At 38.6% G+C, this 12442-nt stretch overlaps 1 protein-coding gene across 7 annotated transcripts in view; it reads right to left on the bottom strand.

Annotated features, from left to right (window-relative positions):
• The window catches only part of RALGAPA1 (Ral GTPase activating protein catalytic subunit alpha 1), a 228097-nt gene that overhangs the window by 191429 nt on the left and 24226 nt on the right, over nt 1-12442 (bottom strand). For all 7 annotated transcript variants that reach the window (XM_067533936.1, XM_067533961.1, XM_067533981.1 and 4 more), the window contains exons 7-10: nt 11799-11914; nt 7067-7205; nt 4442-4650; nt 3474-3713 (exon numbers count right to left, since the gene is read on the bottom strand). In XM_067533936.1, the coding sequence (XP_067390037.1) occupies nt 3474-3713; nt 4442-4650; nt 7067-7205; nt 11799-11914 (704 nt within the window). The remainder of the gene's footprint in view (nt 1-3473; nt 3714-4441; nt 4651-7066; nt 7206-11798; nt 11915-12442) is intronic.

Below are 12442 nucleotides of genomic sequence, written 5' to 3'. Positions count from 1 at the left end.
CCGCTTTCTTTGCTCCTAGATGTATTAACCTTGCATTTGGCTGTATTAAGACACATTTTGTAAGATTGTGACCATTTAACTAGGAGATTCAGATCACTCTGAAGTAGTAATTTGTTCTCATTATTTACTACCCAACCACACAGTGTGTTACCTGCAAAGATTATCAGCCAAGATTTTATATCATCACCTAGATGATAAAATATTGAACAGCACTGGACCAAAAATCAATCCCTGGGGAACCTCACTAGTAATGGCTGTAGTTACTGCTGTCTCTCCATTAACAACTATATTCTGTACTCTGTCGGTGAACCAATATTTAATCTACCCAACATGTGCCCTGTTAATTCTATACAATGCAAGTTTTTTAAAATCAAGATGACATGTGATACTAAGTCAAATAGCTTGGAGAAATCCAAGTATTCTATACCAACACAGTCGCCTTTGTTAACCAGACTTGTAATCTTGTCAAAAAGAGATGACTGGTTTGTTCAACAAGACCTACCACATGAAACGATGTAGACTGACATAAGAGGCTAAAAATATAATTCTTGTTGACACCGTTTCCAAATTAACCATTCCATTATTTTTCTTGGGATTGACATCACACTAACTAGTCTATAGTTCCCAGGGTCATCCCTTTGACTCTTTCTTAAATATTAAAATTACATTGACAGTCCTCCATTCCTGTAGAACTTCCTCAGTTTTCTAAGAGTTATTACAAATTAATATTGTGGCTCAGAGAGAACCTCAGCTAGAGCTCCTCAGCTAGTTCCTTTAAGACTCCTGGGTACAAGTTATCCAAATGTTTAATTTTAGCAGATGCTGACTACCATTTGTAACAAAGGAGGATACAAAACTTTCTATTCCATCCATAACATGAGAAGTAGCTGATACATCCTCCTGTTTTGTTCCAGATAAAGGACAAAAATATCTATTGAAATTTTTTTGCCTTTTTTGCATCACTATTTACAATTTTATCATCTGTATCTAGAAATGGACCTATTCCTGACCTAGGGTTCTTTTTGCTCCTAATATGTTTTGAAAATACTTAATTTTTCCCCCCACTCTATTAGCCATTGATATTTTCACTTATGTCATCAGGACAGCGAGCGTATGAAAAGTGGATGGAGCAGGCAGGCAGCCTCAGAACCCTTAGACTGGCCTCCCCTTCATAGTTCAAGTGGCATGAGAATAGGCTCAACAAGTCTAAAAGTCTTTTAAAGTTCCACCCCATCCATCTCTACCTAATTTTCTGTACTCTGGAGTCCCGAGTGCATTCTAAAGACACCAAGCTCTTTAAGGTAGGGACAGTTTCTTTACCACATTTCTGTACAATATATAGGACAACCAAATACTGATCCCCGATTGGGATGTCTAGGTGCTACTGTAATATGAATAAATACTAAAAATACAGCCCTCAAGTGCAAGAAGTTTGAACTGACCATGAAATGAAAGAGATCCCAGGCATTTAACCAAAAGCTACCCAACTCCTCTTCCTCCCTCCTAAAAAAAAAAAATGCATAATGGGAAGGGTCTGGTAAACAAGGAAAAGCAAGACAAAGCCCAACTGCTCCCTTTTAATCTGTTCTTAACATGGTTGCATTTCCAGAAGTGTCTAAATGCATAGTGCACCTGTATGAAAGTGCACATTTCAAGATTTAGATGTTTTACTTAGAATACTCAATGTGGCATTTTCAAATGGAAACTTAATTTGAACCCAAACTTTTCACATTTAACTAAGGACACACTTCACAGTGAGGACCATATATTTACACTGCAAGTTTGAAATGTAAATATTTAGGTTACTTCAGTAAAGCATAAAATGTAGTGAACAGATAGTCACCTCTTCCCACCCTCACTGTATAAATGAAAAGTAGATGAAGAGATTTTCAAAGAAAAAAAGTTCCCACAGCTCAGTCCAAATTTGGAACTGACTACAGCAGCTAACAAAACGTTATGCTGAAGAAAAAGGGGTTGCACAAGTTGCTTGTTTGAACTCCCTCCTCAAAACTGCAATATACTGTGTTTTTCACTAGTTTTTTTTTTTTTTTTTTTTTTTTTTAAAAGCATTGATTGAAGGGCTTTAAAAACTAAATTGATAATTTCTTAATAATGGAAAGTTATTTTTCTCCTAACTACACAAGGTTTAAATACTGTTTGAAAACTAAACTTTTCAAATTTTCTTTATTGCATTAAACTAAAATCAAATGAGTCGATCTTATGTTCTTATATTCTAGAATATCAAAAAATGAATTTTAACTTTTCTATTGATTCACCTAAAATATTGCAGAATGATGCATTAGTACTAATTCACATAAATTGACCACTATTTAAGTTATATTTTAATATCAGAATAAAAAAATATTTTTCATTCATTTTCATATGAAGTTCAAACATTTTCCAGAAGTTTATTATGTTTTCAATTTCCCTTCATTGCACTGAAACAGCAAACTAGCAATAAAATCATTCGAATGTCAGTTTACCACATTGAGTGACAATTTTGTTTTCATAGCTAATACCCTTCCCTTGCTCAAGCCACAACGACGAGGTTTTTTTAAACAGAACAAATAAAGTAACATTGACATTGCATCTTACTATGTTTTTAACCTTATACGTTGTCACTTTTATATAATTTAACTCCAATATTACAACATTCTTAGTCACAAGCAAGTGGTAAAAGGGTTTCTGAACTCTTCAGCTTGTTTTTATTGTCGTCTGACTAATATATTCTTCCAAGTGAACTTCATAAAGTCCTACTTAAAGTACGCATAATTACAGCATCATACAATTATTCTACATTACTTTACAGATACTCCGTGCACACTTTTACAACACTGGTTGTAAAATATGCACGTGTGTTATAAGGATCTGTTGAATGGCCCAAGAAATTAAAGTATAATGAAACTTTACATTTCCCTTTATCCTATTAAAAAAGATATATAGGAACAGAACTACTCCTTTGCCCACTTCCATCCATCTTTGCTTGAGCCTTTCCATTTTTCCAGATTCATTATTACACATGGCTTGCCTAGCTGTAGACAATCCAGATGGACAATTTTTGGAAAAGGTGAAAGCTGCTTCCATATAGCTACTACAGTTAACCCAGATAACTTTGCTAAAATTGTTCACATTACATGAAGCCCAAGTATATGTTACTCAAGTGATGAAAAAACAAAACCAAACCAGGAACCAGAGGCATATTTTTCATATTAGTTGTTTTAAATTAGCTTTTGCTTGCTACATATAAGGGAAAGAGCAAGGTAGAAGACAGCTGGCAAACTTTGTTGAACAAAAACAATGCGTTTACCATCGACCTAAATTTAAAATGAACAGTGCAAATTAAAGCACAATAAAAGTTTTTACACTCATTTACACTCAACTTAACGTAGAACCTACTTGAAACAAAAGTTATAAATCTGATCATGGTTTAAACTGAAACGAAAATAATCTTCCACACTTGACGGTTTCTTTACCTGTCGAAATATTTCTGTAAGAAAGTTAACATTACTTCTTTTAGAAGAAAAGACTTTGCGGACTATTTCAATATCAGTTAGATGCTCTTCATCAATACTACAGAGGCTGGAGGAACTTGGTTCTCGCTCTGTTAGGGTGCTGGTATTAGAATGAGATTGTTCTGGCTCTGCATTTCTATCTGGTCTATCAGAATTGTCATTTTTGCTGTCTTCCCTAGAAGCCATGCTAGCAGCTGCTCTCTGAAACAAAAGTGAAAAAAAGCAATCAAATAATTCTAGTAACATAATTTGAAGACCATTCTTAAAACAGCACAGAGAATTCTATGTCAGACATATAGTATCTCGAAGTTCTACATATCCACTGGGTTCTGTAGAAAGTTAGTGATTGTCTGAAACCAGTTACAGACCAGATCTCAAGCACAAGCAAAGTCCAGTTATTGTTCAGTCAGATTAATGTCCTTTACTAAGAATTCTAACCCATGTTTCCTTCATTCAGTTTGCTAACCAATAATCTGACATTTATTGGGCATATTTAGAAGCATCATCACAAACAACACAGTCTTGCAAGACCTCACCTGAAGTCAAACAGAATTTGGATTGTTGGATGGGGCTTTAAGGGAAACTGAATATATCACCCTATGCAGAGAAATTACTGTAGATTTATTTCAACATTTCCCCAAAAATAATTTACAGATCAAAACATTTCTTTAGGTGAATGAAAACTAGTATCTCAGGGTACAGTTCTATTACTTTGGTAGAAAACCAAAATAAGATTTAAACATTTGGCAATTAATTCCAAATTGATTTCAGGTCTGGAGATTTCATTTAAAGACAAATCATCTTTCTTCAGTTAGCTAAAACTAATAGAGAACATATAATGGTAGAATTTTAGTGTTTACATAACAGAAGACTACTAAGAAATCTTTCAAAATAGATAAAAACTATTTTAAAGGTGTGTTTGGTGATACCTGAATATTCTTTGGCACAATTTCACCTTCCATCCCAGGAATATTAGATCCCGTATGTGGTTTTGGCTCCAGCCAGAAAGACACCAACCATCGAATGACAATAACACGAGCCTTAAGGAAAGGTTCCTTTGTGCAATATATCGCTTCATTGGTTTCAGCATCTTTTTTTACCATTACATAGTGTGGCTTTGGTCTCATTTGTGGTATCTCTGTGATAAAAAGCAAGCATTTTAAAATGAGTGTCAGAAAAAAGGCCTACCAACTCAAAGCCCTATCCAATCCAATTGAAATTCCAGGGTTTCTGGTTTTCTGAAACTCACTCTTTAGCACAACCATTGATTCCACAAAGGGGTGGGACAGATAATCTCTCAATACCAGTAAAAGACTAGGGGTCTGTACACACTGACAGTGGCAAATTTGCTGCTGGATAGATCGACCTTGACAGATCGATTGAGGGGAAGTGAAGACCCGCTCAGTCAATCCAGAAGTCGATTCAATTAAACCACCTCCTCAAAAGGCATAGTGCTGTGTCGACAGGAACACATTTCCTGTCTGCGCAGCGCAGTGGAGACGGTGCACTATAGGGAAGTTACAAAGTCGACGGGAGTTACGTAAGCTGCTCTGCGTAGCTTGTGTAACTTTCATCAACTGTCACTGAATTTCTGGGTAAGTGTAGACTAGGCCTAGAACATCAAGCTTCAAAAGGCAGCCCCTTCCCTAGGACAGGAAATTGTATTTGTGGCTTAGAAGGCTGCAAACATTTTCTACTAGGTGAACCTCTCCATTTACCACCTTTTTATGCTCTAGTTTGTGGGGTAACAAACAATTCTTAACAAGTAAAGCTTAACTGGATAAAAAGGCACTGTATAAGTTGATTCCCTAAGCTATTTTAAAGTTATGTACTGTACTGAAGAATTATATAGTCTGCCACTGATATGAAATGAAATCCACTAAAATATTAACAGCAAACAGCAACACTATACCCTGTTTAGGGCAGAAAGTAAAGGAAACCACCTTCCAGTTGAAACTACATGAGGAATTTTAAGTAGGCAGAATGTGATTACCCAACTTGGGTGGGAAGAAACTATTATAGTTTTATTTAGAAATGAAAAATTGTTTATAATTGATCAAATATATTATTGAGCAACAATTCATAGATGAAGTAATTCACCCATTTTGCAGAAAGTAATTTCATACTACTTAAGCCTTGTGGTTGAATTTATAGGAGTTGTATGGGGGAGAATGCAGGTGAATCAGACACAAAGATGTCAGCACATGCCTTAAGAGGGACAGAAAAGATATCCTTGCTGATCTATGTAGGTCTAGTGTGGAAGGCCATGAAGGGAACAGGCTGTGGGCATACTAAAACAAGGGTCATGAAATCTATGTTGATGTAGATCCAGGGTTCCAGCACCACTGGCATGGAAGATTCAGGACCTCTATTCCAGTCCATATGCTTTACAAGCAGTTTTGAAGAACATGCAACAGCCCTTGCTGGCCTTAATGGAGGCCAGCAAGTGGGAGGAAAGAATGTGGCATGAATTTCACCTCCCCAACCACTCTATCCTTATAATAGGCTTTTTTAAAATTAGAATGTAAAGGTGTGTTGTTTAGTTGTATTAGCTAGCTCAATCTAACCAACATCTTTTAAAACTTTAGCCAAGACAAGGCAAATTATACTTTGACATGTGCAAAAATTGTCAATTTAGAGCTTGGAAGGCAACATGATCTTAACATGACGAGCCTAGAATATGCTAGCATATACTTTGCATGGTCTTCACTAAAGTTTTAGAAGGTATTATGGAGTCAAATTGATCTGGCTCTGTGTCGATGGAATGGATGTCACCCAATGAGTAACACCATTAATTTCTTTTCGTTCCACAGAACAAACAGTTTTTCTTCTTCTAAGTGAAATTTATCCATAATACAGGGTGCATTAAGTTTGATTTTTTTTTTGAAAACTTGGTTCTTAGAGCAGTGCTTATATCCAAATGACTTATATAGCTTAGATGGAGCAGCAGACTGCCTCCTGGGATAGAAGCTTGGCACTACGACTTGGCTCACCCAGAAGCTAAAGAGTGGGTAACATTTTGGAGAAGAGGTACCTCAGACAAATTTGAAGAGATCTGGTCTAATATTTTTTTAAGAAACTTTAGATTAATTCTTAAGTGGATGGAAACAGCGCTTTCCTTTCCTTTCCTCTCCCTGCCCCTGTTCCTTCTGCTCCTTTCTTTCTCACCCCATTCCTTTATATTTTGTTCTTTAAGTTCTTCCCCTCCATTGTCCCATAGTTTTAGGAGTGTAGGGGGAAATCAATAAGACAAAATCAATTTTTAAATTTATAGTTAAGTATGTAAGAGTTAATTTATTTAAAGTGAAACAGAACAACACGGCATCCTGACTTTTAAATAATTGAGAGAGAAGTCAAGTTGTGTTTCCATTAATACAGGTGAGCTCAATAGAACTGAAAAAATACATTACAGATACAGACCACATTTCTTAACAGTAAGAGAAATGTTTTTGAGCCAAATTCTCTGCAGACAGCATTGCTCACAAAAAGCTGAATCTCTATACTGTACGTTACAAAATATTTAATGATTTTACAGATGCTTAAACAACACTTACCAAGTACAGGGTTATACAAGCTGGTCTCCTTACAGACATTTGGAAAAATATAAGGCAAGTAATATTTCTTAAAATATGAAAACAAGAATGAAAATCCCTTTTCTTGGTTTTCCTTGTTCTTCCATTCCAAACTCTTGACCTTAAAGAAAAAATATTTACAATTTTTGAGGTTGAAACATGGAATATATGTTTCAATATTTTCCAAGCATACCAAATATTTCAGAAGTTTGCTGTACCTTTTTTAAAAAAAATATACTGTAAAAATCAAACTCCAGTTTTAATTAAATAAGAAGTCAAACTATTATCCAGATTTGTTAAACAGAGCAAAGTGGAGTAAGAAGAGTGCCTCTATTGCTTAATCATGCAAGAGATTATTACATGAGGACTAGATTGTATGCATTTTAATAAAGTAATTATGCTAAATTTTCAAAAGTGCGGGAGAGACTGGCTAGCTGAGAGATTAGTAAGGATATGCAAAGCTTTTCCTCTCAAGTCTAGATTCAGTAGGATACTTAACCACATATATAATTTTAAGCACATGCAGAGTCCTATTGAAATTGGAGACTACACATACGTTTAGGAGAACCAAACCTGAGTTGGCCCGTCCAGAACTCAGTTTAATATGTAATAAATTATCTTGATTTGTTTAAAAGTTACTTTATAAAATATAAAACTATCTATGCTTATCTAAAAATGTCCTCTTTTTTGTGCAATAACATCCACTGATCTGTTACAATGGGTACTTCAGCCTGCATGCAGCTCGAGAGCAGAACCAGACCTGTCAATCACTGACAGCAAGGGTATGCCCTGTTTTCGGAAGTTCTTTCCAGTTCGGGTAACTTCTATAGCCAGGATAATACAAATCTACTTTCTTAAGTAAATATGCTTTGAGGAAAAACAAATCAATTTCTCCTATTGCAGAATATGTTAAATTCTACCTAATGACAACATACCCAAATCCTTGAACATCAATTTACACTTCTGTTCTAGATAATCCTCGTCTCCAGAGTGGACTGGATCTGTGGACCTTATTACTCGAAGGAAATTTTTATATAAGCACTGAGAAGTTTTCCTATTCCTCTTCATGCTAAGGTTCACAGAACCATTACAACGGGAGTTTTCAGAGCAGTGTGTATCCAGGGATTATCCTTTACACATGGACATCCAAAACTAGGTGATTATATGTACGTATCTCCTCCACCTAACCCTGGGCATGGAAAACTTCTGCAAAAATCTAATTCATAGTATCCACTAGTTATGTGAGCAGAGAATATACAATTGGAGCTTGATCTTTGCCAATGGAAGAGATACGGCAAGGGGTGGAGGGGATACCTGGAATTACTGGACAGATATCATATGAACTCAGAAACACTGAAGCATGGGATCAGAATTTCCAGTAGGCTCCATTAAGAACTGGATTTTTGTTTTTGTGACACTTCTCCATTAGGGCCATCTTTACCTTGTTAACATTCTTCTGAAATGAGACCTTGTAACCCAAAAGCATTCATCCTCTCCAGGTTTATGACGGACTTCCCTGGCACCCTGGATCTGTTGAATTATCTTTGATTCAGATCAATGTATATATTTGTCAGTGTTTTCAGCGTTCTAGCTACAGAACCGTGACCAGAAAATTTATCCGGGAAGAGATAAGTGAATTTCCTTCTTCTCTAAAGCTAGTATTATTGCTATTATGATCCCAGAGAGACACACTAGGATCACAGACCAGTTCAAATGACAATAATCAAAGTTGGGAAAAGAAAAAAAGCTGCCATCTGTCTGAAAAACATAAAAATTGTCTGAGAATGGCAAAATTGGAATGTTTGAAGACAAATTTACTTTAGGAACTTATTTAGATGATTTAACCAAAGCTCTCCTCTATTTGCTCTCAGTTCTCAGAGGCTAGAAATAGGAAGGGGAGGGGGTTTTAATGCTCTGATTTGAAGAAATATTATGGATGATATAATTCTAGTAGTGGTCTTTCCATGGATTGCTGAGACTGGGAATGGCACAGGGCTGTTTCTAAAATTCTTACACAGCTCCACTGGACAATCCCCTCTGGATAATATCCAGTGATCCCATCTGATCAAAGCTATTTAGGCAGCTCTAGTGTTCCCAAACTGAGAAAGCCTGGCAACAAATGAGGGCTTTACTCCAGATAGAGCTGGTTAGGAGGCCTACAGATATCTCTGAATAGAGATGAATATAGAGATCTGCTACTGACCCTGCACTTGTTCTAGCGATCTCTTGCAAAGAGGTATTTTCTCCTGTTGTACCTCACAGACTGCTTCAATTTCCCATATCACCAGTATTCCTTTCTACAGTATCTGGCAGGAATCACGATTGTAAGATGACTTTTCTGATGACTGAATAGGCTCAGCTTTCCATAAAATTTCCCACTCTATCACTAAAATAGAGTGTCTTATCCCAAGGCCCACATATACCTGCATGTAACAGACATGAATACCACTTCTCCCTCACTCACCTTTTATCCAGGGAGAAGACCTTGAGTCATTGAATTTTGAGGGTCAGAAAGACCATACTTGCAATATTGTTCACCTACGTTAGCATTGCTTGTAAAAGCATGCTAGGGTGTCATATATTTGTTTGTTTATTTTTGTTGGACTGAGGACATCTCAACATTTTCATGCCCCAGGGAGGGGACTGAAATGATGGCTGCCTTTGAAAGCCTTTATAGTGAAGAGGCCAGTCTTTCAGGTAAAAATCTACCCAGTAAAAATGTTGAGTCACTGACCACTGGGGAAAATACCCACATTTATATTCAGACACCACATTAAATTTTGACTAGTACACAGTGGAAAACCTCCCGGCCTTATAAAATGGAGGCTGGCAAAGAATGAAAAAAATGGCAAGCCAAGAAACCCTTTACTGCCTGCTGACTCTTCCAGATCTGGAATGCTGCCTCTCTCATCACTCCATAACCATCTGCTCAGGGGAGGCAGTGGTGAACTGGGAACAATAACCTGGACAGTAGGTCATGGTGACCCACAGTGGTAGCTGGGAATGATAGCTCAATACATTCCTATTTTTTTAGGTATGGCAGGAAATCCCTATCCCATTATTACATCTTTCCAGGGTGCATGAGAAGAAATATATAGCTATAGCTTGCCTAGTGCAATTGCAGACCTCCTAAACTTAGTTTCACAGTGAACTCTTGCCTAACAATCTATCCTCTGGTGTTCAGATATATTTTATTATTTGATTCTCAACTCATTCGGACTGGTGATCTTCTTCCCCTTAAGAGAAAGAATTCCTTTGGGAGATTTCAGGAGGGCTGCACACTTACAGCATGTATATGGCCTGACCTTTTCTACCCTGATCTTCCACACTGCACTCTGTGAAGCTGAGCTGGAGAACCAGGCACTAAGGATTATCCCCCATACCGCACTCTATGAAGAGGAAAAGAACAATGAGGATTATCTGCACTGCTGCACTCAGTGAAGGTGAGCTGGGGAAACAGCACTGATTTATTTCCCCTTTCAGAGGCAGTATGAAATCGGGTTTAGAAAGCTCCACTAGCTATGTGAAATATTTTTGATCTTCCTGTCCTCCAACAGGCTTGGTTTTTTTTGTCTCCCCTCCCACAAATGGGCCCCTTCTGGGTTTCTGAAGAAAGGTACTTACTCCCCAGAACTCAATCCCTCTCTGTTGAATGAAATGTACATGGATCAAATAGGTTTGTTTCCCCAGGAAGTCTGAGCCTGGGACACGAGTAGGGATTCCCAGAGGAGCAGGGTTTAGAGGTGGCAGCTGGGCCCAAAAGCCCCTTACTGCATTCGCTGACATCGTCAGTGTCCAGTGCTTTCCATCCTCAGTTCAGGGGAGAGAAGGTGGAGGAGGAGGCAGCTGAGCTCCAGAGTCAGAGACATGGCTGACGGGACAGGCTATAAGATTTAGGTGCAATCGTTCCTCTAATATTCTGCCCTTCTAGCTTCGCTTCCCTCAGGGACTTTGGGGAGAAGGGGTCTGACTGCCCCAGAACAAATTCTTTTCCAATCCTGCCTGGCTCATTTCCTATCCTGGGAAAGGAAAGTAGCTAAGGTGACCCTGCCAACCCTGGGCTGTAGGAGTGAAACTGCACCCTGCCAACAAGACACTTGATAAAGAGGTGAACCAGGACCCAGATTCTTCTTTCTGCCTCAGTTTTCCTCAGCCTAGAAGTCTCCCTGAAGCCTGCCAGGGCATCAGCTGCTGAAATCACCTCAGTAGCAAAAGTGGAGCTGAGGGGACAATTGCCCCAAAAATCCAATGAAGCCCAGGAGATACAGCTGGGAATTAAACAGACACAATATTGAATTCAATAGTTAGTCTAAACATTTGAAATACAGTTTGAAATGTTTCCTCAGTAAAGCTTGGCAGCAGGGAAAGTTGGGCTGAGCCCATCAGTTGCATTGGAGCAGAAAGAACTGGAAGGAATTTCCAGAGGCCCAGCATTCCCCTCCTATGAGTGACTGACAGGTCTGGTTCTGCTCCCAAGCCGTAAGCAGGCTGAAGTACCCACTATGATTGATTTGTGGACGTTGGCACAAACAAGAAATGGACACTTTCTAAGAGAGTATGTTTCTATAAGGTATGCTCTGAGAAGACGAAACAGTCATTCATCAGTCCTGTGTATCTTTATGGTGTTGTTGGGCCTTTACAGTAGATTAACCAACAAAAAATTAGTTACCAAAAAAAGTTAATTTTTCTTCCGTTTGCAACCTATGGAACATACCTGAATTACTATGTATTTCAAAAGTGCTTCTAGAAAGTAGCTTGTAAGATCTTCTTGTCCCTTATCTCCTGATTGTGGAGGGACAAGTGGAGTAATTTCCTCTACAGTCACTTGCGCTGTCCAAAAATAAAAGATAGTTAATTAAGATACTAGAACAAATGATTAAACAAGCAATTTGTAAGCACCTAGAAGATAACAGAATGATACATAATAGCTAAGGATACGATTAGGTCACGGAATCCATGATTTCCAAAGACCTCTGACATTTTCCTCCTCTGCCCCAGGTGTTGGCTGGAGCTGTAAAGCTGGGAGGGGGACCCCCCAGTTCCCAGCCGTGGCGGCCGGCAGGGGGACCTCAGTGCTCTGGGTTTCCCCTATCGCCCACAGCAAGTGACATGAGGGCCCAGAGCTCTCAGCCACTGTGGGCAGCAGGGGACCCTGCAACTCTCAGCAGTCATGGGGGAACCCCACAGCCCCCAGCTGAGGCAAGAGGACCCCACAGTCCAGAGCCACAGTGGGAGGCGGGGGGATCTCAGAGCTCTAGGTTCCCCCTACCACCTGTGGCAGCTGACGGTGGGGGCCTGGACTCCACTGCCATCAGCCGCCATGGACGGACCACTCAGCTGTCAGCTGCCACCAGCGGC

Source organism: Emydura macquarii, unplaced genomic scaffold, assembly GCF_026122565.2.
Source record: "Emydura macquarii macquarii isolate MOO-44397 ecotype Brisbane River unplaced genomic scaffold, CSIRO-AGI_Emac_v2 contig_374, whole genome shotgun sequence".
NCBI classification, from domain to species: Eukaryota; Metazoa; Chordata; order Testudines; family Chelidae; genus Emydura; species Emydura macquarii.
This window is presented reverse-complemented; position numbering and strand designations above follow the sequence as displayed.